Below are 25,730 nucleotides of genomic sequence, written 5' to 3' on the forward strand. Positions count from 1 at the left end.
ATCTCATTTCTCTATGTAATCTTAGATAACAATAGTTATCTAAGTATTAGGCTTGTGGGCTTTGTTTGTTTGTTTTAAATACTCGTGTTTTCTCTCCCCCCCCCCATTTTCTTCGCAGCGTAAAACAGCATAAAACCAGTATTCTTAAGAAGTACTGCTTCTAGTAGAAGGTCACGTGTTTATGAAGGAAATACTGAATTCAATTCAAAAAATATGTAAGTTAGTTAATAGCTTTCTGAAAGCTAAGTGCCTGAAGAAAAATCCTAGGAATATTTTAATTCAACAGACTATATACAAACTTTTTAGGTCCAGAGGCTGACGTGATCAGTTATTTAGACTAGTAATTTTGATTTGATGTTTTCAAATAGCTGATTACCACAGAATAATTTAAATAATAGGTAAGAAAATTCCTCTGTTCCTCCATTTAAGATAGCCTATTGTATGCTAGGAAATATTTTGCTTAAATTTCATGAAAACCTTCAGATTAATTCCCAATTATAATAATGTCATCAAAAGTGTATCATCCTGTTTCAGAACAGGTTTTTCAATAGTACCCAAGGCTATATTCCACGCTACTCCTATTTTTGTTACTGGATCAGCAAGAGAAATCACACTAATAGCTTGAATACTAGAACTAGATCAAGGAACACTAATAGTTTAAATATTAAAACTAGATGAGATAAGCCATATTTTTTAATGACAATATAGATATGTTATTTTTAACTTAATCTTACATCATTTACCTTCTGAAATGATCACACCTCATAGACTTGTTTGTTTGTTTTTAGCACTAGAAATGAGGGAAATCCGTATAGGTTATAACAATGCCCAAGACCTATCAGACACTAAACATTTGAATCATAAAAGATTTTCAGAGAAGATCCCGGGACAGGGAATTATCGATCCTAGTAAGTATACTCAAGCTCTTCTCCTCAAATAAGACTTGAGCAACACTTACCTTTATTGGAAGAATTTTGGATTTTGGCTCCGGCATGTTTTTACCATTAGGTTTATCATTAGGTGTAGAATGACCTGATGGAAGAATAAAAAAAAAGGTTTTTCACTCATATTGATTTTATGCACTATGTTTCCTCAAATTTAAGTGACAAAAATCTAGTAATTCTAGAAATTGATTTAAGAATTTACACTGCAATTTATTATTATTATTATTAGGTTCAGAATGACAGAAACGCTCCCAAACATTTCCTAAGCTTAAGCTGAACTGGACCACTTCTCTCCAGTTTGGGGCAGGGAAAGGAATGGTTGATCTCAACTATAGATGAGAAATTAACTCCTGGTTAATTCTAGGAGAGGTCCCAGCAGAATGCCCAAAAAGTTTGGTCAGAAAGTCTCAACATGGCACCTTGCCAGTTGCTCACCTCCTGTCCCCTCCCCACCCAGCCCTCTTCCATTTTGATTCCAGTATTATTTAAGAGTACCTCAGTCATCATGTAAATTCATTTTGCCTAAAGCTCTCCAGCCTATTTTTTTTTTTTTTAAAAAAAAAGCAAATAGGTCAGCCGGTAAGGGCTAGTCATCACATTTCCAGTAGCCTACACGATGTATGAATACTACAAGCTGTTACCTGTTTATTACTTGTGAGGGAAGAAAACCCCCAACGCTTACACAGGCAAAGCGAAAATGCTATTTTGACAATACTAACTTCAGATTAACAGTTCTGATATGCTGTGCTACTGTAGAAGGTCCATACTATTTTGTGTGAAAAACGCTCTCCTCAAGCCTTTTAAGACCTCAGAAAACTTTTTTAAATGCAGGAACAGATACGATTTCCTACAGTCATTATGGTAAGCCTGAAAATAGACTTTTATAATACTAGGGACTGGCTAGAATACCACACAGTTAACAAAAGCCACCTATTGTAGGGTAGGGGTTGGTGTTTGTTTGTTTTGGTTGTTTTTTTTTTTTTTTTTTAAATCTTATGTATTACTTTGTTATATTCCCTTTCTAAAGAGCTTCTTGGATGAAAATCTAGATGTACTCTGAAAAAGCCACTATTTTAGACCCAGATATAAACACCACAGATTTTATATCATTCAGCCATGATCCTCTACTGCAGTTTGAGATGTTTCAGTATTTAAGTAAATGTTTGATAAGAAACGTAAGATAACATGTTGGTGTTTTTTGTGGTTTGTTTTTTATGCAAAGGATAGTTTTTTTGATCTTTTAATCTAAAATGCTGAAGGCAGAGTATCAAATCCCCAGCGAGTTTGTCATAAAAGGGGTTTTAAGAAAGACCTCACAGCCTCCAAAAGTCAAGACAAGAACAGTGCCTGGCCTTTACCCTATGCCCCCATGTATTGCCTCTGAGATGGTATAATTGCAACTGAGCAGGAGAGTTTTTACTATACAGTGGAATAACATAGGATGAAAGACCTCTGAAGTCTCTCAAGTACTATTGAAGAGGGTTCCAAATCCTGGTATCTCCATTCTTGTGGATTCCAGGTCCAATTAAGCAAAGATCAAATTCTGTTATCAGAGACTTGTTCTCCTCTGGAGTAGAGAACTAGTGTATTAAGGTGTCCCTCTTAATACAATAGGCATCTTTCTTTCATCAATCATTTATCCTCAGACAGGCAGCTTGAATCTTCATATAAAAACTTGACAGTCTTGAGCACTGAATACTCCAAAATAAAGCAAGAGCTTCACATACCCAAAAATGTCTAACCCCATTGTTAAGATCAATTTGATCAACCTGTTATACCCACCAAGATGATCTACCTGAAGCAGACTTAAGATGAATTTACATTTATAGTCATGTCTGTCTTAAAGCTCTAGATATAACACAGGAATATGAGGCTGTGTCAAAAGTATTTGCAGCCACGGGCTTCGAAACACGCATTTTAGAGCTACTTACAGCAATGCCAGCCTTCACAGGACCTCTCATTGAGAGACACTGCTTTTTAATCTGAAGAGAGGCTTGTGGTTACCAGCTTCATAAGTTAAGCTTCTTAACAAGCCATCACTGAATTCAGCGATACACCAAGCTTGCACCCATGCCATCAGAAGCATCACAAGTCTAAAATCAAGAACTCTTGTTTCAGAGATGCAGGTAACCTCACAGAAATGCCTGAGACAGTGGGATTCGCTACAAAATTCAATGAGTTACTCTAAGCATCCAATTCTAAAATGAGTTTCCCTGGTTTGATCTAAGTAGACACAAATAGTACTGAGCACTCTCTACATATTCCATCAATAGATTACAGGCCCTACAACAGTTCCGGATTAGCAAAGTTTTTGTTGTTGTTTAAAAAACCAAAAGCCAAAATCCTGTATTTCCCCCCGCTTCCAGTTTTCTACAGGATTTAATAGTGGAAAGGCTAAGATAACAGCACAGTTGGGGCATGTATCATCGCAGGAACAAACACCACTGTATTATGGAAGAGGGCAGGTAACTACACTCACGTAACAGTGTTAAAAGTGCTGCTATGCAACATAACGCTGAGGTTTAAGTGTACTCAAAGGCAGAGTCTCATTACTGGATAGTTCCCATACTGAAAACAGGAGCTCCTCTACAACTGTCCCTTGAAAAAGGGGAGAAGATAGAAACAGGTGTACTCAGAGGCAGAGTCTCATTACTGGATAGTTCCCGTACTGAACACAGGAGCTCCTCTACAACTGTCCACACAACTGTCCCTTGAAAAAGGGGAGAAGATAGAAACAGTACAAATTAAATGAGGATTAGGAATAGAAAGTTAAGAGGAGTAGAGACTAAGCAGTAAACAATTAAGTAGGGGAACAAGCTTCCCCAATAGTTTTGGCTATGCTTTGGAAGGGAGCAAGCTTCCCCAATAGTTTTGGCTATGCTTTTTTCCTATAAATATTAAAACAGTGAGCTTGATTTATTCCTGCTTGTTTTCCCAGCCCTTTAACATATTAACACCAGGATCTTGACAGTTATAGTCATGCAGTATACAGGACAGGAATTCAAGTTTTAGGCAGCCTCAAAACTTTGTAAGTCGAGATCATTAGCTGAACCCATGGAACCCATGTACCAGCTCCAGCTGCTCAAGTCTGAACAAAGGGGGTCAGTACATGTATGGATAGGTGTGTTAAGACCATGAAAATACTGAACAGATCATCTTAGAGAATTAAATCTCAATTTTTAGAGTTGCTTTAATACAACTCAAGCATCCAGCATTATTCTTTAGCAACAATTAAAGAGTTCATCAGTGAGAAGGCTGTGCCTTTTAATTTCATCAAGTTTTCAGAAGCTTGTTCCCTCCCCTGTTCAAGCCTATACAGGTAGTCTAGAGAGGAAAGAATAAAGGAGGAACCAAAACAATCATGTCTGGTAGCACTAGGATGTTCAGTGTCCAGCTCAGAATTCATTAGTTTGAAATATGTATGAAGTCCGATTCATCTCTACATGGAATGCAGCTTTCAGGGAACCTGTGTTCTTGTAATAATTACAAGTTTGTTCCATAGTGAAAGCCTGTTTGACATTGCTTTACTGTCAGATCCTTGTCACCAAGAGCTGGAGATGGTAACTCAAAATACACACAAAGTGCCCTGGGAAGAGAGCTCCATGAAGCTTCAGCAGAAGACAGCGTAAAGGCCAGTGAAGTTTGACAGATTGGAGCATCGGTTCTCTCAAACTTCCCGGAAGACTGGGTTACTGATCCCTAGTACTAAATTCAGAAAGCTAATTTCTTAAATCAAAAAATCATTTGCTTTATATATTTTAACACAGAACAAGAACCAAGCATCCATTTAACTTTTTTTTTTTTTTTAAAAAGCAGCAAATCAAGAGAGGAAAAAAAAGAGCAAGGGCAAACTGCACTCCCTCCATTATTCTGCAAACTGATTAATGTACAAGTGTTCAGCATTTTATTTCTTTAAACCAGGTTCATACACATTTTTAACTTTGCACCCCTGATATCAGTTACAGTTTTTATTATGACAATACATACTTTGTTCTTGACTTATGGATATTGAATCAGCAGTTCTCTCACTGGCCTTGTTTTGAAGTTTATTTGATTTGTCTAGATGTATTGTTTTCTCAGCTTGTTTACTCCAATCAGCACTGTCAACCTGGGAAGTTGTGTTGGATACCTAGAAGAGAAGTTAGACTTCAAAATATGTTCTGAAGTGCTAAACATGTGGATTCTTATTGTACAGCAGCAGGATTAAAGATTTAGAAGCTCAGAGCGGTAAATTGTTGCAGCTCTAGCTTCTGTAAGCACCAGGAAAGAATTAGATTTCATTCATATTATGGTAGTCAAAGCAAGTTCTTACATTAACACTTTCAATTTAGAACATGAACTGCTCAGATATCCCAAGTGATGGAATGGGTGGAATATGAGGAACTGATACAGGCTCTTTAACCCTTAACATGGTACAACATACTAGAAGTTGGCTTTTACTGTTGTAAAGCCAGTTGCTCCACTCTAGCTTATGGATCAGGGTGAAGCGCAGCTGTATTACTTCAGTTCAGTGGTAGTTTTTCTTTCCTCTGTGCAAGGTTGTGTAGCAATCCCCTTGAACTGCTGAAGGTGTTACACAAACCTGAGTCTCTTAATATATACTACGTGCTGCCTTTGGATAGTGGACGTGAATGGGAAAAAAAGCCACTTGCCCTTTCCTTTCTTGCAGGACACATTCTTGTGCTCATAGACTCAAGAGGTAGTTTCTATCCATTTCAGAAAATAAAAGCTATTAAAACCTGGCTAAAGCAGCTATGTTTGAAACCATGTTGAGAAAGAAAGATAGTTAAACATCTTAAGATGGAAGAGATCATGCTGCTGCAGTAACATCAGTAACTTCCTTTGTAACACAGAGGCCCTTCTAACCAGGATACTCTCCAATAACATATTAAGACAGAAATCAACAGCAACTAAATATTTCATTCCCTCATCTATGACCTTGAAAGCCCCAGTTTCCATGGCTTGAGGAACAGGAAGAAAAAGCAACACACTTTTCCAGGGTAGCCTCTAGAGTTTTTCAGAGTCCTACTGAGCTTATAAGATTGATATTTCTAGAAAACAGGAACATACAGTATAAGCTGCCCATCTCTTTTGTGAAACTATAGGTTTACGGGGCAGGCTTTTAACCTGTAAGCATGCAAGGGTTACTTAAGTTTAAGCTATAGCACTGAAAATTAAAAATAAGCTTTATAGTACATTATAAACTTGATATATTGATCAAACTCTTTCCTTTTGTGTTGCAGCCAACAGGCAACGAGTTAGTGCCCTACTAAAGGATAAGAATCACTTTGTCAGTGGGGTTTTAGTTAACTTTTATTGTAAACCTTAAGTGACCTTCATTGCCTCAAATTCAAGCCTGGAATATTACATTAGATCTTACTTAAAGGAGTAAGAACATGCTTTAAAGAAGTTATTTGAAATGAATGCATTGGAGAGAAGCATGTATTCACCTCTGGAAGAACGTGTGTGCACTGGGTGACAGAAGACTGATCTGTCCTTGGAATACTCTGAGGAGTTTGCTGGTCTGGAGCATCATGCAGAGCAGATACAGCTGAGATTGTACCTGAGAAAGAAGTAGTGTATGATTTCCCCTAACATGCAAAGCGCAGCCCTACATCTCAAAATTAGGTCACTGTTTAGATCTGTGGATTAACTGGATATGAAGATATGTATCCTAGCTGCATGATTTGAGACAGTTATTTTTAATTAGTTTTTAATCGATTTCTCAGTTAATCAGCTACCAGCTCAAGCTGTCTTCTACCAAAAACTCAGAAGTGTCTGAAGTTATTAGACCTTTTGAAGCGAGGGAGGGAAAAGAATAACTCCTTGGATCAAGTTTCTAAGCAACTTAATATTTGGTATGCCTAGACAACAGCAATCAATTCAGAGGGCCTATGGCACCAAGCCTTAAATTCAGCTAATAGGGATTTCTGACATGAACTTGAGTGGTAGTGATGGGTTTAAGCATCTAATTCCTGCCTTAAGGTGTTTAGCGCTTCCTGTAACCCTAGGTTCATTAGGGTATCATTTTCCATCTCGTTGGAGGGAGGCATGAACGCCTCCTCCTGTTTTAATACTGTTCTGCCCCACCAATCTGAAACGCCAATCCCCAGTGCTCCCACACTTTTGTTTACGTCATGCTCTTTATAATCCATACCCTGCAAGGACTTTTTCTATTGCCCACTTGATAACCTCCAAAACCCCAAGATAAGCTTATTGGGCAACACAAACATTAGTTCTGCCATCCCTTCTTTCCTCAGCAGTCAAATATAGCCCTGCTTCTATGCCATAAAGAAGTTACCTGAGGGAGACTGGGAATTTTGTTCTGATGGTTTAAGTGATCTATTCTGTAAAGGCTGAAGCCTCTGCAGTACAGTGGGAGGTGGCTGCTGCACTTCACATGATCCATGATTTTGCAAGCCACTAGTAAGAGATGAGGGCTGTGCTTGCAAAACAACATTGCAGAATGTCCTCTGTAAACACATCAGTATTCTCTAGAAAGAGATTGCAGTAGTTAATACAGCCAAATCTTAATTTTTATAGCTATTTGATCCCCTTTCCTCACTACCACCTCATTTCCACTGTTTACAGGATTCAGTAGTCCTTGTATCATGATACTAATCTAGCATTTTCTAAGAGTTTAGATGACAAAAAACCCAACCCATGAGGTGAAGTGCACTGCCTTGGTCTGACAGATACAGAAACCCCACAAAAACAATATGTAATATGAGGATTTGAAGTATAATGTTTGTTGTTACTCAGAAAGTCAGTTAGAGGCTGTTACAAATGACCAAGCTGAAGCTTAATTCCTGTATCCTGTTTTTTCAAGTTTATTGCTGTCATTCAGTTACTGCAGAGGCTGCACTTTTTAAACAAAGAAAAGGGTGTTGCATAATTCCTCCCCTCAGTCTTTGCTTATGAAGACGCATAAGGAGCAGCTGAATAATAAATTTGCAGCCTAGTTTCCTGTATCCAGCTAAGCACTTTAAGTGAAAGCAAGTCTATTGTAAGAAGAATGAAGGCTTCGCTGTGATCTTGCTTTGAAATCCGAGGTCTCTATCTCTGGTAGCTTCAAGGGAAATTGTGAAAGGCAGCTAACCTCGACAAGAATTAACACCCACTGTATATACAAGAATAGAACAATTCAATCTTAGAGGCATTAAAAATTATTTCTAGATAAAACTGCTGTTGCTTATAATAATACCATAGTAATAAGTAATTATAAAGTATCCTGAAAATGACTAGTATATTGTACAATTTATTTATTTTCAGGTGTAGAAGTGAGCTTATTCACATAGATCAAGGAAAAAATACTTAAGTGAGGTTTGCGCTGTTTGTAAGGTTAATTCTATACTCAAAGATCAAGTTGAAAAGGATTTTCCTTTTTTGAGGTGGGAGGGACCTATGGAGCATTCTGCCCCTATCTTCTTTTCCCTTCTCCTTCACCCGACACGGAATTACCACAATGACTGTAAGAGGTAAAAGCCTCAGGAGTTCTCCTAGTACATCAGTTTCTATACAGATGCATAAGCTACTTTTAACAAACATCAGATTTTACACCTCCATGTAAATCAGTCCTACAGAAGTAGCATTCAAGCCATATTCAATATTTCCTGATAAAGTTGTGTCATTTCCAGTACCACTGTACGTAACAAATAACTTTGTTTAGGGCAAAAATGTTATATCCATTCCAGTCAGTTTACCTTCGGCTTTTCCATAGAAGTTGGACAGTTCTGCCTGGCTCCAGTCTGTTTTGAGCAGGTTTCTGTAGCTGTAAATACAGCGAGGTGGGCAGAAGGAGGGGGATGGAAAAAAATTAAAATCAGTCATTCGCATATGTTTCATTATTCACACATACAAGATGTGAGTTGCAGTTGTACCTAGAGAGTCAAACTTCACAGTGAAAGGAACATTCTTATTTGAATACTCTGACTTCAGCTTGATGTGTTTAGAGAACTTCTCCCAGATATAGAAAAAGACCACAAAGATTCCTGCAGGATCAAGGTCTTGGCTGCCATCAGTGATTTCACTGTTTGCTTCCTCACACTGCAAAGGGTTGAGCGTTCATCTCACCTTACCCTGTTACCTCATACAGATATCTACATTGTAGACCTCCAGTTCGGCAGATCTATTCTGTCCTAGAAAACTAAAGAGTTTCAAGTACAGAGTGAAACATCATTCTGATATCCTGATGCTGCAGCACTGTAATGTCTCTTGAACAAGCCTGAGACAGCTTAAGCACCAGGGTAGACTGTGGCTCTACAGTCAATGCTGTTGGCACTTTTGTCCCTCAGCTTCAGGACTAAGCCTTACCCACAAGGTAAGGCGCCCCTCATGCTGCAGACTAGAAGATGAAAATAAAGTAAATCACACATTCAAAAAGGAATCAAAGCCACAAAGAGTAAGCTATAGCCTAATAGTCAAGTCTCCAGGTTAGATACACAGATCTCTTGCTAGCTGATTTTGGTCCCTAAAGTTTTTCACTGATAAGTTGAGTGGATGTTGTAGTGGTGTTTTTTTTTTTAACTTACAAATTAGGTAGGTAAAAGACACTCATTTAATAGCACTGGAATTGAGCCTTCAACATGGAGCAAACCTACAGGGGTAACTGAAGTCCTTGGTAAGCATGTAGAACAGTAGATGCTAATTGAGAAGGCACATGTTTTGCCTACACAAACACAAAAGGAAGCTTTCTGACCCGATTCAGAGTCGCTGCTATCTGAGGAGCTAGAACCACTGCTAGTACTGCTTCCAGAGTCTGAGGAGCTGCTGCTGTTGCTGCTGTCGCTCAGCCTGCTTGGTCCAATACTGGACTCAGCGTTGTTTTCAACTGCAGGAGAAAAAAGAAAGAATTTAGAACGACCTGCAGTGGAGCAGTCTTCATATACAAGACTAGGATCAACCTTGTTAGGTCTACTCTCCCATATAAGACTTCATCTTCTGCCATTTCCTTGTCCACTGTCTGTTTAGCAGAGGATTTGAGACCTTTATAGACGAGGGAGATTTACCAACAGCAAGCTAGCTGAATGAAATAGCCAAGGAGAGGCTGTAGTCACACAACTTACAATCCTGAAGTAGGTTAAAACTGTGCTGTCTTAAGACACAATTCAAGCAATTTCCCCCCCTAAGTTTTCCTGCTGTTAAGAGCCTGTTTCTGTGCTTGTTGCTGCTGCCAGACTTGCATGCTGAGGTCTTTATAGCCAACCCTCCTCTTTCCCAAGCCATATGTACTCCAAAATTGTCATCTTTTGCCACCTCCCCACCATCTGACTATTTCGCATCTGCAAGGATTGATTTAACTCAGTTTGTAGGGATTTTGCAGTCAAAAAGCTTTTTCAAAGTATGTTGCTCTGATGGAAGCTTTGAAAATTAGACGCTACATGGATACCTGTTTCCCTGGACACAAGTCTTTGTTAAGTGCCAGCTTAAGCTCTTCCCTGTAAACGAGCCAGATGCCACTTATAAAGATTCCCTGGCCTGCCTCCTCCCTCTCCCCACAACATATCCTTTGCAATTGATTTCAGCTCTGTTGCAAATGAATAAAAGTAAGAGTCACATTACGCTTGAGGTGCTCCTTCTTCGGGTTTAGTTGACCATTGACGTCCAGTAGTCTCTTCTCTAGCTCTTGTTTCCTCTCAGAATTCAGTTGTTCTTTTGACTTTGTTGGTTTTTTAGCTGCATGTGAAACAGAAGTTCACATTGCAGCAAAACAGAAAACAAAAAACAAATCTAGCTGTTTTGGTGGGGGTTTTTTGTTGTTGTTGTTGTTTTTAAAGCATCATTTATCTAGCTGTTTTGGTGGGGTTTTTTTTTGTTGTTGTTGTTTTTAAAGCATCATTTATGCTACATACCCCGCTCCTTTCTTGGTCTCTTCTTCAAACAGGTTGCCACATATTTCTCTAGTTCTCTGAGTGTTGAAGCCTTTAAAGTTTCAAAGTCTATTTCTATCTCATCAGGGTTAGAGTTCCTCAGTGAAGGTTCTCTTGACTGTATTATATGGACTACTTTCCCAAGCTTATCTCCAGGGAGTTTATTTATGTCCAAACTCAACTGTCTTTTTTCATCATAATTCATAGGTTTGGCACCATCTTCATCTTCTGACTTATGTGCCAACAAGACCTGCTGCATGGTTTTCTTTGATTGACTGCAAGAAAAAAAGTGTACTGCAGTAACAGCAGTTTAAAATAGTTTGACACCCACACAAGCCCCCCACACTTACAAGTTTAAAGACAGCTTCTTCTTAGATTTCTTCTTGTGTTTTAGATTTTTCTTCTTCTGAATCAGGCTTTTTATTTTGGCTTTTTCCTTCTTGTTACTTTTCTCCCTTTTAGCCTTCCCTTTTTTCTTTTTCAGTCTAGGTAAGTATGCTCTGGTCAAAGCCCGCAACTGCTGGTGAACAGCTTTAAGCTATCAAAAGCAAAAAAAAATGCTGATAATCTTAGGCAATGTAGGATGAACAATAAACTGGCCCTAAATATCATCAGAGATTTGTGGCAGCTGCGCAGATATTAATAGGATGTTTGCTTTCCAAATGAGGTTTATTTTCCAAGCATCTTACTATGTTATACATTAGTCACAGACTATGTATATAGAAGATGTAAGGCTACTTATTTTATGCAGACATTTCTAACAGCATAGGTCTTCTAGCATCCTGTGAAGAATAAAAAAAAAGCAAAAATCACTGTAGGAGTAGCCAGCAGCTTCTCTTTAATTTCAAGCATTTGGGAAGTACATAAGTGCCTTATTAGGTTAGACCCCTACAACGTTACTGAATTAGGCTAGTGGGACTGGGCTTGTGCACCTTCAACCCGTAAACCCCAGATATTTTGTAATATAAAATGGCTAGTTGGGACATACTAACAGCTTCAGAGGAAGACCTAACACAAGTTTGTTTAAACTTCAAAGGAATTGGAAGGAGGATAGACAGATGATGAGAATTAGAATTCAGATGCACTGAAATACGTCACTATTTCAAAGACTGTCTTGTACACTTTTGGTTGTCCTCATGTCTATATTCATAAATTGATGATGTATATGCTACTCTGACAAATACTGAAAACTGAACTGTCCCTCATTTGACTAGCAGAACAAATGCTAGTTTCCCCCCATAGTTCGTAGATACAGCAGCAGCAGGTTAAAGCATTATGTTCAAGCAAAAGCGAGACCCATTCCACTCTTAGCCAGTGAAGCAAAGCCATGCTTCACATTAGCATGAGATTCCTTCTGTTTTACTTCATGCTGAGCTTTCTGAAGTAGAATTTAATGACTTGCTTTTGTGTGGCTCAAAAGAGACTGAGCGAAAGGACAGAGCTCTTCAACCATATGAAGGAAATGCCATTGTTAGAAGAATACGCCACTAAGCTACGTGTGGAGTATCTGGATGCTCTCATCATACCACAGCAACACAGTTTTCTTTTTTAGAAGTTTGAGAGTCATCTGAAGAAATGGTAGGCAAGAGTACTAGAGCAATGATTCACTATAAACAGTTCGTATTTGCTGAGGCACTATTCACTCAACATTTGGAGGCGCTTCCAAACAGGAATAGTACTAAGAAAGACAAATTACTATGAAATCTTTTAAATACTGATTCTTGGTGCTAAGCCTTAGAACGGACAATTGCAAGTGGCACTATCAGAGAGATTGTAACAGTCATGCAGATTGAGTACTAATGCTTACTTGCTCCTGAAGCTTTGCAAGGTGCGCTGTTCTCTCCTGTTCAGTGTCTTCAGATGATTTTTCTTCTGAAGAGTCATCATCACTGCTCTCACTGGAATAAGCTTCTGTCATGTCTCTTGTAGGCTGTGGCAGAGGAATACTTGCAACAGGTTCATCAGGAATTTTGGCAAAGTGCATCTCAAAAACATCCTAAAGAGTTAGGTTTGGGAACAGCAGAGAGGTCAGCATGTTTTCCAGATTTCTAAAAGCATTATGAAGTTGTTGCTTGTTTTCTAGAACTACACAGCAACATAGCAGTTTGTGACGTTAGTAGATGCTACGTCAGGGCATGAGATGACGACCACAAAGGAATCTTATAGTCCTACTCTTTTTCAAGTCTGACTTAAGTGATAACTCACCTGAAGTTTTCTTGCCATAGCAACTATTTCACAGTCTGGAGAATTATGTTTGTAGCAGCTCATGAACATTAATCTAACATCCGTAGCAAATTCTTGTATATCTCTATATTCAAAATTATCCATTTTCTTCTAGAGGAAAAGAAAATTAATGCACATTTAGGGCTTAAAAGTAGAGAGCATCACCATGAACTGGCAGAAATTTGACATCCAGTATCAGGTTCAGCTTGTATCAAGACAGTAAATATTGCAAGAACCATTATGGAAAGACCTGCTTCTCATTTCAACATTGTCCCTTTAACAAAGTAAGGGAATTTCCTCTTTTAAAGAGATCTGCTAACTGTAATTGCTGTAAGGACTTTGTAGTACTAGTTTCAGCACTAGGTCAAGACAACAATGTTTGGGTGATTTTATTTGGTCATGTACTCAGTACTCGTTTCCAGTTCTAAGCATGGTATTTATACAAAGCCTATTCTGTAATTGTTTGAGTCAAAGTAATTGGCTAGAAATTGGGAAATAACCTTTATATTGCGCAAGCCAGTTTTCAGGATAATTCAATAGACTATTGAAATTCAACCTGGCCCACAAAGGTAGATCTTAACTTGGCTAAATACTTCAACTCCAGACAGATGTGCCCAGTGTTCACAAAGCACTGGCCACATATCTCCATCTAGAAGGGTTCCTTTTCACAGAAAGTGTGAAAGGTGTCACGTAAATATCCAGTGTTGAGGTTCCAGGGCACTTCACCAAGGATAATGAGATTCAGAGAGAAGCAGAAGTTGACATTACAGAATTGCATTTTGTTTTATAGAGCATTAGCAACAGCATCGTGTATATAGACTGAAGGTATTTAACATGTAGCCTGCTTGGAAGTGCTTCATGGAGACGGTAATTCCCTCACTACTTATATTAGCTTGTTCAACAAATAAGTAGATTAGCCACTATGCAAATAGTCACAATGAGACTTAGAAGACTTTCTTCAGTGAGCTGTGGCTTAGTTTGCTGAAAGAGATAAGTGTATATGGTTTCTATGCCTGTTATTTCTTTCGAAGGAGAAGCAGCTTTCATGACACCTTTTCAGCTAACACTATTAAAATCCAGTCATAGAATCATTGAGGTTGGAAAAGACCTCTAAGATCATCGAGTCCAACCATCGACCCAACACCACCATGCCCACTAAACCATGTCCCTAAGCGCCTCATCTACTTGTCTTTTAAATACCTCCAGGGATGGGGACTCAACATCTCCTGTCCCGCCAAAAACCTGTCCTACAACTACACTGTATGTCCACTGCACGGCTGAGCAGCGTTCAGCCTGCTTCTAGGAGGAATACCATATGAAATCATGGAAAGCCACTGTTTTCATTTGACTTCTAGGTTCACAAAACTTCAAGAATAAGAAAAAAAGTCCTGTTTGTTCCATGAGATTTTAATTTAAAAGTGTGTCCGGGTTTTGCTCTATACACATGAGTACGTGGGTGAAGATTGTAATAGTATGTCTCAGTCCAGTATAAGAACGGTATCAAACCAGACCAGCAGGTTCAGTAACCTGTCTCTCACAGACTGTTACCAATGCCTCAGAAGAAGATAGGCCTTCTTGACCTGGGCACACTGCCGGCTCATGTTCAGTCATTACACAAGTTATTCAAGCAAGCACACAAATAGTCCAATTCCCTCTGAAATATACTTACTTTAATGGTTCCCAGGTCTGTAGGACACTTGGTGGTCCCTTGGTTCTCACCAAATGAGAAAGATGCAACATCTACGGGTTTTAAGAAAGGCCACGCATAAGCTGCATGTTTCTTTGAAAACATTTCTTTAAGTATTTCATTACAATGTTTTAGTTGTTCTGACAACTGAATCTTTTTAAGAATTTCAGGTGACTGTTGAGAATCTGGCAAGTATCTCTTCAGAAGCTTATTTGGTATCATACATTCGTTTTCACCTCTGCATGCTTTAACAGCTTTTCTTTCATTAAATGTTGCAGAAGATTCACCGCTTGCTGTGACTATTGAAGTAGTAGGAGTTGTAGTGTCAGCCTTCCTTTTCACACCTTTTTTTGCCTAGGAAGAGACAAGTTTACCGTCTAAAATACAGGTGTCCAGAACAGTCAGAGAATAGTCAGCTTTCAGACTAAGCAAAAAAAAAAAGTGTCAGAACTTTTACAGCTATTAAGCCAGAGCAGAATGTGGTACTTCCACACGTTTAGACTGAAAACCTGCAAGGCCTTACAAGGTCAGCACACCAAGCTCAGTCTTAGATGAAAAGGAAAGAACAGGGGGTACTGCAGGTCAGGTTGTGGTCAGTTTTTAGCCATTTGAGAAGACTCCAAGAAGCTGGTAGGTTATGAAGTTACCACAAGACGACTGCCATGGGAAGGGGGAAAATTACTGCAATTCATTTGAAGCCTGGTTGAGGGCCTTATGTACAAGGTTTATCTCTTTCTTTAGCCTGGGTGGTATTTGGTTTGGAAGCGATACAATGTGTGCTTTGTCATCAGTCTTCAGACTCTTCAGTAAAGTGTAAATATACACTGTAGGAGAGCCTGACACATGTGCCTATTCCTCATTGGAAGAGCAAAACCAAAACTAAGTCAATAGAAGAGTGTTTATTTGATGAAAGTGTCAGATGTTCACGTACAATTCAGATTGCAGTTAACAAGAATTTGCTTTTGTGAGCTACAAACACCTTCCAGGCTAGTTATACAATGTTTAAACAAACATGCTATTTTTGGGAATCAAGCATTTGATTTACATTGAAAACACGAGAAGTTATTAAATAGAAAGAGCTTTATTTTGATACTAAACCCATTATCTACACCTCAAGGAAAGAAGAGTTTCTACATCAAGGTGAAGCCTGCAGAAGTATAGTAGTACACTTCAAGAATGACCATCTCAAAGTTCACTTTGTTTCTTTGAGAACAACATTTTAAAGCCACATTTATAAGAAAAGTACCACCAAGCAGTCATCCCAATTTCTGCTTAGTTTCTAGAATTAATACTGGCCCAGTTATTTAGTAGAGACCTAGAAGATTTAATAGAGATCTCTTACTATCTTCTATCACAATAGAAGTTTTGAAAAGATATTGCAATAAGCATGGCTCCTATGGTTTTGCTGTTAGTGCCTGAAGCAGCAATTTCAATACCTTTCTTTCTGAAAGTTATTTGAGGAAACTTACCTTTGTTATAGGGACTGCAGTTGGCATTAAAGCAGTCAGCTGAGCTGCAGACAAAGGAGCCAGTGTAACCTGATGTACCTCTTGAGTCATCACGGGAGGCTGCTCACGGCTTTCAGCTTGTTTCTGCATTGTGCTTTGTTCATTTGAAGTCCCAGGGTTGGGCTGCTGTGTTTCTGGTTATTTTAAAACAGAAAGTTTTAAAGTTAGATCTTAAATGTTGCAGTTATTTTCGTTCATGATCAAATTGAACAGTTGTCAACAGAACCACTCTTCCACGCCCAAACTATACAAATAAGTACAAACAAGAGCATTGTTACATATAGCAACATCGGTGTCCTCCTCTACTCAGCACCATTAGTACCTCAGCTAGAATATTGTACCAGGTTACGCATATTTGGCTTCAAGGAAGCTGTAGCTTAACCTCAGAGGGAAGATTAAAGAGGCATCACACTAAAACCTGTACCTTGTAAAAATGTTCTTGCCAAGAAGAGAATTGAGTTGTTTTCTACATACACATAAAGACAAGCAGCAAAGGGTGCAAACTGCATCATGAAGGTTCAAGTTTCCTAAGCATAGTTAAGACCTGCATATATTGCTTAGCAATATTACAGATATCCATCACTGATTTGAGGACAGTTTAGACCAATTCTGTATTTGATTTGGCTGGTTAGATTACTAATGTCTTTTCCAGCTCTGTGATTCTGTTTAGTTCCCATAGATGGTCACACCTATCAGTTTATATAACGCAACGCTGAGTAACACCATGACATTCTCTGAAATGGAAGTCAGTTGCCTTTTTTTTTTTAGAAAAAAGGGAAATAAGCTGTGTGTATAGATCTGTCTCTAAAGCCAAAGTCTGCAAAAGACAGGACAGAAATATTTCCTTGATCATAGCACTGTGCTCTACTATCCAATTCAGAAAGAAGCACTTAGAACATTTCAAAATTTGTACAAGCTGCATGTTTGTGTGTGCAAAGGGAATGAGGGGACTTAAGCAGCATTAATACCAGCAAGACAGTGTTACGAAAGCGTCTCAACAAATTGTTGCAATCATTTGAGAACCAAAAAGCTAACTCAGCTTCCAACACATTTCTCAACAGAAGTCTCTTCTGGGAGTCACTTCTACCTGTTCAACCAGCTTATTTTGCCAAGGCAATGAATTGCTTGAGGTTTTACTCAAATAAGCTAGTAAGAGCCGGAAGCCAGCTAGGTATCCTCCTCTTCCTCCTAACCCCCTAAAAATTCTTGTGAAAGGACCAAGAAATCCACTGCTTTTCCATATCCATCTACAGATCACTGAAAGGTAGTGTTGCTCCTCAAATATACCTTGAGGAGAAAGCTAGAGAGATCTATCAAACTGTAATACTCTTTTGAAGAAACATTTGTTTCAGATAGTACCAGCAACAAGAACCACCACACCACAAACGGCAGTAAAAGAAGCAAATGAAGTCATCGGGAGACCCTGGAGAGCTGTGTAGTTGCATTGCTAAATAGTAAGAACATTGTTAAGTGACCCAGAAAGAACCGAGCCAGCTAAGATCACCGCTCTACGGCTGTCAGAAGGCAAATAATTAAGAGGTATCAGGGTAAAGAAGTGCTGCAGCTCTTTCAAGACATAGCTAACATTTCCCCAACAACTGACAGCAGTACCTGAAGGCCGATTTGGAAGGCTACCGTGGAGGTCTCCAAATTAACCCATTGAAATGCACATATGATTCCAGGCACTGCATAGTCTTACTTCTATCATAAATATTTATTCTTTGGCAATGTTGAGAGCTTAGATGTAGAAATGAGCACTTTGTACAAGTGAAACAGGTTATAAGAGCAATTAAAGAGACATAGGAAGTCAGTGATGAGTAATAAATTGCAACTAATCACCTGGCCCCTTGCAATTAGGCTTCCCAATGTCACTTCAAGCACTTACTATGTAATTTCCTCATAAGTTTGAGAAGTCTTGACTGAATCATGCTTTTTGTGGGCAAGAGCACTGCATTTCACCAGAAGTTTGCCTGTGAAGCTATGCTGTTACACTACTGATGAAGTTGTTAATTCCGATTTTTACCCCCTCTTAAACACACTTCAGTAGTAGAAATTAGGAAACTTAGCTAGTACCTATAAAAAAAAATTATGGCTGCACTGAATCTGCTAAAGCCTTGTAGCAATGTTGTTATTTGTCTGATATGTTCTGGGAAGAGTGGAGAACACCCTGACTGCTCCAAGGTTGAGTTGTGACAAGCTACGGAGGATTCCCTGTTCCCCGCTTGTGCTTGTTTAACATGTTAACAGTACAAGATATAATACAGGCCTTACCTTCTGGCTTCTTTCCTTTTCTCTTCCCTTTGTTGAGAATCACTACTCTTTCTTCTGGTGGCATTTGGGCTATTTTCTGCATAAACACTTTTTCTAGTTCTTGGGCCATAAACACAACGTCATCACCAGGCTGCAAAATATAGTCGGTAACATTGAGAGTAAAGGAGAGGCTGCAGTAACGGAGGGCTACCTTGTAAGATAAACAGTCTACAGAATCCCACTCCAATAGATTGAAACAAGCCACCAGTACCAGAGAGGTCTAGAAGTTCTTGCCATCCCTGCCCCCCCAACTCACTTTAATACAAGTTGCTTCATTATTGAAATACTCCTTCTCCCGCTGTCCCATTGCACAGTCCTACTTGCTTTATATCCACATACTTCCCACAGCAAAGGGAAAAGGGGGCAGATCTGTAACTCCCTTACTCATTCCCGTGTTCTGAAGAAAGCTGTTGAAGCTTAAAGATAGTAAGACACAGCCAACAAACATCCAAGTGCAGGGAGATGCTCGCACTTCAAGTTAGGTTAAACTTGTTGGAGGAGTGGAGCATGGCTCAGGGTTGCTAGCCTTAAACTTGTAGAGCAGTTACACGGTGCTTGCTATTCATGAGCTCTGCAACTAAAACCCAAAGATTTTGCAGCCAGAATCCTTGTGCAGACAAGACTGTGCGCTCAGTTGTAACAGCAGACTAGACTTCGCTTACATGCCCTCAGTCAATCCTAGCCACAAAGCTCCCTCCACCCTCCAGAGAAAATAGTTTCAAAAAATCGTGAAGACATTGACTGATTTAGTGCAGGCTCTAATAACCCTTTGCTTGTTTTAGACTTGTTCTTATTGTTCAATACCATTGGTTACTCGTGTTCCGCATACCTTGTTATATATGTAGCAGTTTAGGAACATCGTTTTAAAGTCTTCAATGCATTCCGCAGCTTTTGTGTAGTAATTGTGTTCCAGACGCTTTTTAATGGTGCTCAAGTCCATAGGTTTCTTTATAATACTGTAATAATCCTGTGGTTTTGAAAGAGGTAGTCACACAACAGATATCTTTAATATTAGGACATGACGATTCTTACACATTTAGTTATGAAAGTTAAATTGCAAGAGAGGGGAGTTGCATTATGTTGGAGGGAATACTTTATTCAAAGAAAAAAGCCCCAAAACCTTTCCTCTATAGTCATAGGTACCACAGAAGTAAGCGTTCAGGGGCTCTTCACCTCATATTTTCTCTTTCATATAACATCCACTGTTCAAAGCCCCAAAGAATATTTATTTCAATAGGATTTGGAGCTATACTGGTAGTAGTACTTATGAAAAGTATACGTACTTCTCATTTGTTACCTCAAAGCCATTTACCTGAAGTAGCACTCCAGTTTACAGAACGGGGGAAAAGAAGCCAAAGACAGACTTTGACAAAGACAAAGACTCGGTCACTGACAAAAAGAAGCCGCCAAGTTTTCACAGTTGCTGATCAAATACTTCATCCCCTGGGTTATATTGGCTCTCCTCTCAGGGTTAGACTAGTGAAGATGTGGCAATATGACTGAAAGGCAGCTGGAATGTGAACTATTGTGATTATTTTAGTAGCATGGCTAAAAGCTTGTGATTAAGAGCATGAGGCTAACTCCCTGCTGGTGCATTTAAATAATCAGAACAGGAATATCCCCACTAAGTTCACACATACATTGTAATTGTGTGAAGTTACTACTACTTCACAAGTCTTCTAAAGCTGTCCTAACAATCTGTTTCAGTGCAATAAAAAAAGCTAAATACATCATAGTGCAGACCATTGAATTTACCAAAACAAAAGCAAGAAAACTTCTAAATAATGCAGCTAATAATTAAATATTGTCCATTCTGCATCCTCTAACACCTGGAGGAGAGAGGCAAAGGAGGCAAATACCTTCATTGTCCTTGCCATGGAGCCAGAGGTTTGCTTGTTATTGTGCAGCGGTTGAACTAACACATACTTTTAGACATCAAGTGGCTGCCGTAGAAACCCAGAGAGGCAGAACTGGCCGGAGGCCAGCTGCAAATGTTGCTACAACTCTGATTGAATGACCCTTAATATTAACCTTAAGTGACAGATCCTTCCAAGAAAGAAAAAGGGTAAGAAAAGACACAGAAAGATAGTCACTTTGTGCTTTTGGACAAACTGACCAAATGAGTTTGTAATGAGAAACAGCTGCAGATAAAGGCTTTTGCCTGCTCTTCACAGAAGGAATGATTTTGTAGAATTAGTCTTGGAAATTTGAGATAACTAGATACAATTGCTTAAGCTGGGGCAGGTGGGGGGGAAGAATCAAAGAAAAATGTACCATGGTTTTATTTAACACCTTTCTACTTATCTAAGAAGAGCAGTATCTGCCAGGTCATTTGAAATACCATTGTGTGAGTAACCAATGTTTTCATTTGGCTGAAAAAGCTGGGGTGATCCAAAACTGGAGACTAAAGATACCTGAATTAAGAAAATTTGTCACAAGATATTATCATCATTCGCTTTGTTGCAATTAAATAGTAACATAAATAAAACCCACAAGGCAATACAGAACAAGAATTTAAGCATCAGGTCTTCTATTTCCTAGAAGAACGTTCTACTGCTGTGGTATGATGAGAACACCATACCTCTTTTTTTCTTCCCTATTTTTGCAGGATCATTTAATTCCTCTAGAAGCTTCAGAGCAAGATGCCAAAGTTGATGTGAAATTAAGAAGCACTACAAGTGTAATTACTTCTATGCATCAAACTGGATCCAGATTTGCCTATTTACTTTAGGGTCAATCAGATCTGCTTTCCCATCATAAAGTATTTGACACTGAAAGAGGCTGGCCGCCTCCTATTAAAAATAAAAAACTCAAAGGCAAAAACAAGTACTCATCATATGCAGTGTTAAGAAATATGGCTAAACCAGCAGGGAGGTGGAAAGAAGACAAGACAGAACACCAACATCCAGAAACTTCGAGAGGCCTGTGTAAGCATTCTTCTTATCCCTTAGAAATATTGATTTACTACAGTCTCAGATCAGAAAGCAAATGAAGAAAGATGCAGCATTTAGTATAAACCAGAGAGAAAACACAGTTTTCTTGCAGACTTGGATTAATGAAAGCAGTTCATATGCAGAAGTAGTCTTCCACAATCTGTTGCATCACAAAAAACTCTTTTAAACTAACATTAATTCACAAGTCCTGTAATACTTTAATTTATACTTTATTTTATTAATTAATACTTTAATTAATTAATACTCCAATTCAAAAATGGTTCTTACAGGAAGATTCAGTGCTGCTGCATCTACAGGCTGATGAAACGGCCAGGAAAAGTTGTGTCTCCACATGGCTTTCATGACCACCCTCTGTAAGTACTGAAGTTGGTTTGTTTGACAACCACTGTTTTTGTTATTTATATATTCTGGAGGAGGAGGGTTAATAATAATAGAACTGTGTTGGCTTGGAACAGACATCTTTAGCAAGTTTGTATATCTGCTTTTCAGAGATCTTCATTATACATCTAACCTGGGGGAAAAAAAAAAGAAAAATAAGTAGTATTCAGTGAAGATAACTAGATTTAATGCTGTTTACATGTTCACTTCTGTTTGTGGAGTGTCAATACAGGCATGCCTTCATGGTTTAACCAAGACACATTTGTTTTACAGTGCATAATTGGATGCGCTGGACCACCGGAGGTCAGTTCTTTAGGTTGTAAACAGCTATATTTGTAAAGGCTTACAGAGAAGGCACGTTGAGATCTGTAAGATTTCCCTAGAAATAAGCTTCCTCATCAAGGTTCATCTATCAAAGTCTAGGAATACATCCTCTGCCTCCCCCCCTCCACAAATGGGGTTCTATAGAAGAGGTTTAACCTAAGCAGCAGCTTTACAGCACGCACTGCAAGTCTCACTTAGCACACGGCAATAGTAGGCATTACCTTCCTCATGCACCTCAGCCAAGTCACCACACAGAAGTCCTACAACTGCCAAGAAAATGTTTTAGCGTAAGTGTATTTTGAAACAGTGCTTTTCAAGTTTGTGTATATTCACAACAGTATTTTCTGCCACTGTGCATCAGCTTTGTTATGTACCAGAGGACTAGAAAAGGTTCATTCCCCTCACCAAACAGTTTTGGATCATTTAAAGAATACTGCAAGGAGCAGCCATGGTAATTTGTCTTTAGCCAGTGCAGTGTTGCTGTGCTGGAGCAGAACGTGCAGGTACTTCGGAATGGCAGAAGCTGTGTTTTGGGGTGCATAACAGCAGCACTAAGCTAGGCAAGACCTTCACCAAGCACAGTTACAGAAGTTCCAGTCCTTGCCCTCCTTCTTAGCTCATCATTGAGTTACAGACACTCAGTCAAGTCTCTTTCTTCTCCCCATTAAGACAAAAAAGCGCCATATTTTCTATTCTAACATTAGTTCCTTGGTTTACCAATGTAACGGTTTCTTTTTGTGCATTAATTCGATCAAGCATTACTTATTCCATTCTCAATTTGTCCTTCTTTCTGCTAAAAAAAAGATCTGATAGCCTGATTTTCATCATGGTATAAAGTATTTCATGAGTTTCAGAAAAGGTCATAATAAGCTAGATAGCTACTGTTATCAGCACGCTGCTAGAATAGTATCTATGCCCCACTCTTACAACAACTGTAACATCCCATCAGACATTACATGTCGCACATCTTACATTTTCATCTTTGTTCTTTATTTCAGCATTCAAAAGCATGCCTCTTCTCAAACAGCTCTTGAAGCTGAAGAGCTGTTCTGATTTCTCCCCCATGTGTTCGGTCTAGTCATTTACAGAATGCAGATGTCTTTCATTGAACAGTACTGCCATCAAGGTAAAAGTTTTCTTTTTCCTTAAATAAGGAAAACTTATCAAACCTGAGGAGTTAATACCAGGAACAGTTCTCGTCTACGAGCCAGCATACCTACGTGGACACTACATCAGTAATAAATTTAGTACAAGATCAGATTGTTTTGAGGTCTGCAGTAAAGCAGGTATCAAAACTACTAGTATTTTTCATAATACTGATTTCACTTGAGAGGACAATTTTAATAGTTTAGGCACGAAGTTTTAGTTTCAAGTCATATAAATAACAAGCTGGGTTAATTTTAAATTGGAGAATAATCATCCTCTGTCACCTGGTGTCTTCTGATGAGACCAAATCTAGCACTTACATTAAAGCAAATTTCAAAAACCCAAAGGGAACCTAGTTTTCCTGGAATAAGATTTTCAACTGCCAGGGTACAGTATGTGCAAGACAGCTTGCACTCTGCAGACAGAGAAGATAGCACACTGTTAAGCACAAGGCAGACTCTAACTCTGAAGTTAGGCATTTCTCTGCTGCCTGCTTTTGCAAAGCTAGTTGTTACAGTGGTAGGTATTGGAGCGTGCTGCAGTAGGGAACTTGGTCTCTTTTTTAATTCAGAAGTGACTTCACGATCTAGGTTTTTCCCCCCTGTTCCCACTCTTTCCTTCCAGAGGGGCTTAGACACACCATAACTCACAATACCTCCCCTTAAAATACTGAAGTCCCAGCTACCTCCTTACAGAAAAGTTAACAGATTTAAACTGTTAGCTATGTATCATTTTGGTCTCAGGTGCTGAGGCACTAACAATATAGCACAAAACGTGTGGCTATCAGTCTTGCAGCAACTTATTTTCTCCTAAGGAGAGGCCGGTATCTGACTAACCCGCTCTTTTTGACCACTCATTCTATACTTTCAGTTGGAGATGCCCATAGCTACCCAGAGGGAACCCAGCCAGCTGGGGTATTGAGAACAACCTTACTAGCATCGTCCTTCCCATCGGCACAGGACCCTGCCTGCCTCCTGGCACAAGCCAGTAGTGACAAGCTCACCAGACACCTTCTGCTGATGCGGTACCACAGTTCAGGCATCCGTATTGCTCTCCCTCTGTGCAAGCAACATCCATTTGTTTTCTAGTTTGCTGCACACGTTTAGAGTTTGCATGCCTTGGAAAATAGCAACACTTGCCTAATACAAAAAGTGAACGCAAATGTAATTTTTATGACCAAGTACACAGTCTCAGGCTTTGCATGTCTTTTATTCAGACAGAGACACACAAGCAGGTAGCAGTATCCAAAACAAGAAAGGACCAGAACTTAATGGAAAGTTTTATGCTGAACTTAGACTCTGGAAGGCCAAGTAAATTCCAAATATTGAGTCGTCTTGGGTACTCTAGCAAGAGGGGGAGGAAAGGAAGGAAGAGAGCACAAAGATGAAGGGAATAACAGCTGCAGAAGCTGCAATTTCCTCATCTTTTCCAGCACTACAGACATACAAAGATTTTATAACAACATGCACAAACAACTAAGTGGTATCCCTCCATTCTCTCCACCCAAATATATGTTTCATATTTGAAGGAATATACGCTCCCACCCCCAAACAACATGTAGCTGCATCCAGTCCCAAGAGCAGCTGCTTTGGATAGAAACCATTTCTATTGCTATATGGCATTTCTTGCACCAGCAAGAGTTTACAATAGAAGTTAAAACAAGCCAAAAAAGCTGAAAAACCTAAGTTGAACTCCATATATATTACACCTTAGATAAGAAAAGTGCATATAGTTTGCACCACCACACATCATGCTAAATGCTAACCCTTTCACCAATGTATATATCTCAGAATGGAAAAATCCGGACGCACACATGATCTGCCTCCCCTATAACTGGTGAGTATTAGAAGAACTCAAAACCACCTCAGAACTTTTCTAAGAACCCCACAACCCAGCCAAGTCCATCATCCACTGTTTTCATCTATTAGGCCACGCTATCATTTTTCCCCTGATTCTTTCTGCCAAAAAAGACATTTTGTGATATAAAGTGCAAGTTGTTTACCTTCCCCATCTGAAGCCCAGAGGCTAGGAATTGAAGACAGGATTGGAAAGACTACAGTTTGAATTTTAAAAAAATCCCATCATAAAAAGCAGATAAATAACATTTAGTACTGAAATAAGAACATAAAATAACATCTAATTTCTTAAACAGTTTATAAATTAGCACAGTAGAGTCTTGAAGGCAGCTCAAACTTGGCATCAAGAGTGCCCAAGGAAACCAGGAGATTGAAGTTTTGTGTACCTAACACAGCGTCTTATGCCTAGCTTTTAAAACTTTAATTTATGCTCGGAAACTAACTTCCATGCCAACAAAAGAGCTAAGACTGCATCTTCTAAATGACAGACAACAGTTTATATTTTGGTCAATCCCTCCTTTACTACCCCCC

At 39.0% G+C, this 25,730-nt stretch overlaps 1 protein-coding gene across 1 annotated transcript in view; it reads right to left on the reverse strand.

The window, feature by feature from the left end:
- Nucleotides 1–21,954, reverse strand: part of BRDT (bromodomain testis associated) — a 24,849-nt gene extending 2,895 nt beyond the window's left edge. The window contains exons 1-16 of the mRNA XM_019474906.1: nucleotides 21,763–21,954; nucleotides 19,371–19,508; nucleotides 18,503–18,632; nucleotides 16,193–16,365; nucleotides 14,706–15,077; nucleotides 13,019–13,147; nucleotides 12,621–12,809; nucleotides 11,164–11,351; nucleotides 10,796–11,088; nucleotides 10,506–10,619; nucleotides 9,643–9,774; nucleotides 8,648–8,715; nucleotides 7,246–7,417; nucleotides 6,395–6,507; nucleotides 4,932–5,073; nucleotides 959–1,032 (exon numbers count right to left, since the gene is read on the reverse strand). Coding sequence (XP_019330451.1) covers nucleotides 959–1,032; nucleotides 4,932–5,073; nucleotides 6,395–6,507; nucleotides 7,246–7,417; nucleotides 8,648–8,715; nucleotides 9,643–9,774; nucleotides 10,506–10,619; nucleotides 10,796–11,088; nucleotides 11,164–11,351; nucleotides 12,621–12,809; nucleotides 13,019–13,147; nucleotides 14,706–15,077; nucleotides 16,193–16,365; nucleotides 18,503–18,632; nucleotides 19,371–19,508; nucleotides 21,763–21,954 — 2,619 coding nt within the window. The remainder of the gene's footprint in view (nucleotides 1–958; nucleotides 1,033–4,931; nucleotides 5,074–6,394; nucleotides 6,508–7,245; nucleotides 7,418–8,647; nucleotides 8,716–9,642; nucleotides 9,775–10,505; nucleotides 10,620–10,795; nucleotides 11,089–11,163; nucleotides 11,352–12,620; nucleotides 12,810–13,018; nucleotides 13,148–14,705; nucleotides 15,078–16,192; nucleotides 16,366–18,502; nucleotides 18,633–19,370; nucleotides 19,509–21,762) is intronic.
- Nucleotides 21,955–25,730: the final 3,776 nt, after the last annotated feature.

The sequence above is a fragment of the Aptenodytes forsteri genome, unplaced genomic scaffold (genome assembly GCF_000699145.1).
Source record: "Aptenodytes forsteri isolate BGI_AS27 unplaced genomic scaffold, ASM69914v1 Scaffold237, whole genome shotgun sequence".
Lineage (NCBI taxonomy): Eukaryota > Metazoa > Chordata > Aves > Sphenisciformes > Spheniscidae > Aptenodytes > Aptenodytes forsteri.